This window comes from Microtus ochrogaster, chromosome 6, assembly GCF_000317375.1.
Source record: "Microtus ochrogaster isolate Prairie Vole_2 chromosome 6, MicOch1.0, whole genome shotgun sequence".
NCBI lineage: Eukaryota > Metazoa > Chordata > Mammalia > Rodentia > Cricetidae > Microtus > Microtus ochrogaster.
This window is the reverse complement of record NC_022013.1, coordinates 86348655-86355301: the sequence shown is the minus strand read 5'-3', so window position 1 is coordinate 86355301 and position 6647 is coordinate 86348655. Positions and strand designations below refer to the sequence as shown.

The 6647-nt window shown below is 42.7% G+C and overlaps 1 protein-coding gene across 1 annotated transcript in view; it reads left to right on the top strand.

The window, feature by feature from the left end:
- Catspere (catsper channel auxiliary subunit epsilon) overlaps nt 1-6504 on the top strand; it is a 111701-nt gene extending 105197 nt beyond the window's left edge. The window contains exons 19-21 of the mRNA XM_013346968.1: nt 1508-1665; nt 4485-4538; nt 6176-6504. Coding sequence (XP_013202422.1) covers nt 1508-1665; nt 4485-4538; nt 6176-6329 — 366 coding nt within the window. The 3' untranslated portion in view covers nt 6330-6504. The remainder of the gene's footprint in view (nt 1-1507; nt 1666-4484; nt 4539-6175) is intronic.
- Nucleotides 6505-6647: the final 143 nt, after the last annotated feature.

Genomic DNA, 6647 nt, shown 5'->3' with positions numbered 1-6647 from the left:
TATAAAAATGCACACAGTGATGCAGGCAAACAGGTCCTGGTGACCAGGGCCTTTTTGTGATGATGAGCAGAGGCCCAGTTCCCACACATAGTGCAAATGTCTCATATTCTTCTAATCAAGTTCATGACTTCGTGCATTAACCAATTCAGTAGACAAGAACTCTCAAAGTCCAGAAAAATACTTTGCATTTTCTTTCTTTATTTTTCTTTTAAGACAGGGTCTCCCGACAGAGTCTTGGCTATCTGGGAACCCACTACATAGACCAAGCTGACCTCCAACTCAGAGGTACACCTGCCTCTGTCCCTCAATTAAATGCTGGAATTAAAGCATGTCCCACCATGCCCGGCATATTTTGCATTTTCAAGTTAGATTACAACAAAAACTATGAATCTTTTATTTTTTTCTTCACTCACAGATTTCCTACATACTGTTTTATACATGTGCCAGACATGCAGTGACAGAAAGGTAAACAGAGGCAAGAAATGGTAGAAGATGTGGGGTTTTACTACTTTCACCATGATGTATGGTTATAGTTCATCAGACTGAACACATATGCTTTGCATGAAATAAATTATAGCATAACTCACCTCCAATACCTAGTATACTGAAGATAGATTATACTCATGGTAGCACTGGATTTAAGGGCCTCAAAATGTAGGAGCAATAAAGAAATCAAGAAATGAATACCATCAGATAAATCCAGTACTATTTATCCAACAGTTATAGACAGAATTTGGCTGCACTCAGCATCTATGATATGGAAATAAGTATATGATCACAGGACAGATGGAAGTGCAAACTTCTAGACCCAAATAAACTTGCCAGGTGGTACAGTTGTGGGTGACTGTCATTCTAAGTGGTGAAATCCCATCCATTCCTAGAGGAGCCCAGGAGTCTCACTCCAAGGCCAACCTTACCCACATAGGGTTAGACCCACCTTGCGATGGGCTGAGTTGGACAGCAAACACGTCTCTTTAAAGCTTTACCCCTCCTGAATAACTAATCCTCCCTCATCTGTGTCCTGTTCCCACACTCCTACTGGTCATTCACCAAACTAAGGATATCTTTGTCTACGTGAGGCATCTCCTCAGAGGTTCCTCCCTGGACCATGAGCGAGGGCTGGTAGGGGATGTGGCATGTGCGCCTTGGTACTACAGGGGCAGAATAGAAAGGGTAGTCATTGCACCTCTTTAATGACTTTCCAAGATAAATATATGAGAATCTCAACTGGAGAGAATGGTCAGTGGGTAGGAGCACTGGTTGCTCTTGCAGAGGATCAGGTTTTGGTTTGCAGCATCCGCAAGGCAGGTCGCAAGCATCTGTAACTCCAGTTGCTGGGGTTCTGATGCCCTCTTCTGACCTACACAGGTAGTGCATGTCAGTGGCACACTTCAATGCAGGCAAAAATAATCATACACATAAAGTTAAAATAAATAAATCTCAACTATGAATCGGATTTTGTAAAAGTCAGGAAATAACCTCTTTTTTATCTTTTCATCTTGCTCAGAACTATAGGACTTGTTTTTCGTATGCTATTGGGAAGCCTGGAGACTTAAACCAACCATATGAGATTATAAACTATACTAATAAAAACCATTTAGTATGGCCCATGGACCATTCCGGAATGTATGTGTTTCGTGTGAGAATCTTGGATCCAAACTTTAGGTGAGAGTAAATGTTTTATGACATTTTTCCCTTAATTTTTTTTTTGCTTTTTTTTTGGGGGGGGGGAGTTATTGCCACCCAAATATCTAACTTTTGTTATTCTTATTATTCATATGTTTGCCTTTTATTTTGTGGTAATCATAGCAAATACTCTATGGAAGTAGGAGATTTTATCAACTGTTAACTGGATCAGTTGGCTTAAAATTCCATTCTGGTACAGTGTCCCCTTAACACACACATTGGTTTTTTTTCTCATTGGCATGACCAAACACCCGAAAAGAAACACATGAAGGAGGAAGGATGTATTTTGTCTCAATTTGAGAGTAAAATCTCTCCTGGTAATAACAACCTAGTGACCCAAAAGAGAAGCCAGCTGATCAAGAGCTGCAGTCAGGAAGCAGAGAGCAATGGATGTTGGATTCAACTCTCTTTTCCCCACGGACCATGCAACTGTGCCAGCCATGTTTAATGGGGTCTTCCTTGGTCAGGCATTTCCCCAGAGGTGTGTTTCTATGGTGATTCTAAAGCCAGATAGGCTGACAATGTAGATTAACCATTACACCTACCCTGTGCAAGGCCCTGGGCTCCATCCTACCACTATGAGAAAACAGAGAAAATGGAAGCCCGTAAACCCACTTCTGAAGGAAATCCTGAGGGCTGCATGTTTCTCTCACTGCCCACAGGAATGAAGGAATACTTCCTTCCAAGCAAGGGAACCATTCTGGTTCAAAGGCAGCTTAAGCAGCTCCCTGACAATGGGCAGAAAGGGGATCTTGCCAATGTCAGGAGAAAACATGGACTCTTTCTGGTGGCTTCCATTATGCACCCCATGAAAGCAAACAAGACTTTGACAGGTGTGGCCTGTCATCCCACTACTCCGGGGACTGAGTTCACTAGACCCTCTTGATTTCAGGAGTTCAAGGCCAGCCCAGACTAGAGCCTCAAAGTAACAAATAAATATATAAAATAATAAGGAAATTAGGCTTGAGTCATTATCCTAAGGACCACCCTGCTACTTCAAGGGTGAAATGATCTCAAAAGTAAAAGAGTGTGTGAAAATCGCAAGGGATCCAGGATTTGAGGATGGTTAGCAAGCAGTGAAGAGAGGGCAGTGTGGGATGAGCACGATGAAGTTGATGGTGTCTGCGGATGAAAGCTTCCATGCTAACAAGCAGGATCTTATACAGTGAATATAAGCTAATAAAGTAGTTAAAATAAAAATACAAAGGGACTAAATGAAGCTGAAGAGAAACTGAGTGAATTGAAAAGACTAAGCAAACAGCCACCGTAATCTGTGTAATTATTTCCTTGTCCCAAACCGCGCAACTTCAGAAGTTCTCTTATGATAATGCAACTATACTTAAGTCATAAAAATGCACTTCCCCTCCAAAGTGGAACAGATCCTTCTTATTGCATCTAGTCCAAATCCAAACTCTCAAAACAATTTTTGTTGCACCCTTAATTTGGTCAACAGGGTTTCTCTGTGGTAGCCCTGGCTGTCCTGGAACTTGCTAGGTAGACCAGACCAGCCTTGAACTCACAGAGAGCTGCCTCTCTCTGTATCCCCAGGGCCATGATTAAAGGCGTGGCCCACCACGCCGAGTTCCTCATCCTCATGTACTGCACGTCTATGACAAGCAGCACATTTTGTTTCCTGGCAGAAGATGTTTTTATTTCTTTGGAATCTGAGCTCTTAGCTTGTCCTACCCATGTGCCTTGGTTATAATGAAAAACGGAATAACTCCCAATTCTGTCCCTCAAACTCACGTACTCTGGCAGTGGGATTAAGAAATGCCTTATCTTCACTGGGTTTTGATTCTACTCCATGTACTGGCTTTGTGGGAACCTAATCTGTTTGGATCCTCAACTTCCTAGACCTGGATGGAGGGGGGAGGACCTTGGACTTCCTACAGGGCAGGGAACCCTGACTGCTCTTTGGACCAGAGAAGGAGGGGGAAGGGGAATGGGGGAAGGGGAGGGAAATTGGAGGAGGTGAAAATTTGTAATAGTAATAATAATAAAAAGAAGAAGAAGAAGAAGAAGAAGAAGAAGAAGAAGAAGAAGAAGAAGAAGAAGAAGAAGAAATTTATTACATCATCTTTCCATCTGCTACTCAATGACCCCTTTTCTTCTTTTTTTTTTAATGATTTTTTTTTTTAGACAAGGTTTCTCTATGTTTTCTGACTGTCCTGGAATTCACTTTATAGACCAAGCTGACTTCGAACTCACAGAGATCTGCCTGCCTCTGCCCCACCCTCAGTGCTGGGATTTAAGGCATGTGCCACTACCACCCAGGACAGTGGCCTTCCAAGTTCTAATCACACAGAGTAAAATTCAGAACTAAGCAAACTGCTAGTTTGTTCCTAAGTGGCCACTAATCCCTGTATTTACATTATTCTGAGAAGTGCACTCAGTGCCTGGGTGAGAAGCCCCAACTGCACACCACCAGGCCTATAGCAAATATTCACTTAGCTCCCGTCTCCAGTGAAATAAGGCTCAGTGTGCAACGGTTAACTGTGTAGTACTTCTGAAGATGGTTATGATTCTTCATTATTATTATTGATGTCATTACGACCATTGCCTTGGAAACTACCACCCAAAGTGTGCAATTCTAAAGTGATTAGGTTGTCCCCCCTCAAATTTGCACCAAAAGAAAAAAAACCATCATAACTGTTCTGTAAGTGCATCTATCTATTGTGTCCTTGTCAAAAAAATGACACCTTAAAAAAGTTACATGATCTGAGTATTACCATAGAGATGCAGAGGATATTTTAAATACATTTAGCTCAACTTTTAATATCACTTTTTCTAATTTGCAGTTTCTGCAACCTAACAGCTATTTTTGCGATCGAGACCTTCGGAGTGATTCCCCGGTAATAAGCAGCACTTGATAGTGCTGCGGTTCTTATGTATCTGCTTGTTTGAGTCTTGTTTCCTGACTTTACCTTTTAAGACAAAAATCTCATAACCCTGGCTGGCCTGGAACCCACGATCCTCCCATCTCAGCACAATGCCTAGCAGAGAGAAGATGGGTTATGTTCATCATGGCCCAAGCAAGAACCATTTGCTTGGCCACAGAGGAGAAAGATCATTCTAAGATAACTGTGGGCCCAGAGAAACTGTAACATGACAACCAAGTGTTCTAGTCAGACATGAAGGCCCCAAATAGAAAAGAACACTTAAGTGTCCAGACTAAGAATAAGCCCCCTGTCATGGGAGGTAATGCCACAGAATCCCAGGTTTAGAGACCTGAAGGGCCCCAGCAGAGAGTAGCTTCCAATACATGCACACATGCACACATGCACACTTGCACGTCAATACATACACTCATGCACGCATGCACACACTCACCTGCGCTCTCACAAATATACCCATATATATACCCACACACACACACACACACATACGCCCTCACACACACTCCCAAATGCTCAGCCACCACCAGCCATGTAACCAGGCCCTGAGCCTACAGGGGTAGCACCCCTTACTCTGCAGCCTGAGGCGAGAGGATCACTTGAGCCCAGGAGCTCCAGGCCAGCGTGGGAACGTACTGGAGCCAGTTCTCCTTGCCTGCCCTCTTCCCTCTGAGTCTAATGCCAGTGAGTAGCGACACCAGCTCATGGTGACTGTCCCCCACACTTGGCGGTTCTCTTTATTCCTTCGCATTCCTGATATGCCACATCTTAACAAATTGCCAAGACAAATCCAGTCTAAGCTTTAAATCTATCTTGGACCTAAGCACATCTCTCCATTTCTCCTCCCACACCATCGCTTACCAATCCCTTAGGACTGGCTCACATGGCCTTCTCTGTTCACTCCTCACATTCAGTCAGGATCGGCCGTACACAATGTCTATCCCCTTTTACACACATGAAACACTCTCTTGCCTTTTGAATAAATGCCATACTCTCTCTACTTACCATAAGCTTCTCCTTACCTGACACATGCCCACCTATTTTTTTTTTCCTTTTTTTCCTCAGTGTGAGAAAGCAAGCTCAGACCTTATTCCTGGTAGACATTGAACCACATCCCCCATCTCTTTATACCCATCACTCCTCATTTCTAACCACACTGTCTGACTTTGGAGGTATTAGTCACATGGAATTAGGTTCCATTCCAGAATGTCCTGGAAGGACCTCAAAGTTTCTTCATGCTTTGGTGGCATCTCCTCCATGCAAAAAATAACTCCCTTTGCCACAAACACTGTTTTGCCATGATCACTTCCTCCACCCCAGGCAGCACTAGCTGACCCCTACCCACACTTAGGTCCCTCCTCCTCTGCACCACTTCACAGGGCTCTTCCATGCTCCCTTCTCTCCTGAGGATCACTTCCCTTTTCCTCATCAGCCTCAAACATTTAACCACCCTGAGGACAGATGCTAGGTCTTACTACTCGTTCTGTGTGGCCAGCAGGGGAGTTAGCTGTTCTAGGACAGTTTGATTGAATAGATTAGCGGCAGAGTGTGAAGAATGGCTTCTGATGGCTTCTTTGTTGTTGTTCTTTTTCTAGCCCAAGTTTCTACCTGGTAGCTGCCTTGATTTTTGTCTTGATGCTCACGTTCATCAGTGTTCTAGTTCTGAGCTATTTCTGGTATGCAAAGATTTATAGGCAATTTATTTTTGAGCCACTTCACAAGCCTCCTTCAAAACGGAAGAAGAATTAGGGAAACCAAGAGTTAATTCTGGAGATGTGTGTGTGTAGACAGATATATAGGTAATGTACATATATGTAATTATATTATGAATGTGTTTGACTAAGGAACATTAAATATAAGCTCATACTATTATTAAATTCAAGATCTGAAAAATGTTCTTAAATTACTCCCTCAAATAACATACATTATTATGTTTGTTATCATTATTGTTCATTTAAAAGATATCATATACACTGTTACATTGCATTTAAAAAATAAAAAATCAAAATCAGGTGGTGGTGGCAGCGGTGCACATCTTTAATCCTATCAGAAGGAAGGCAGAGGCAG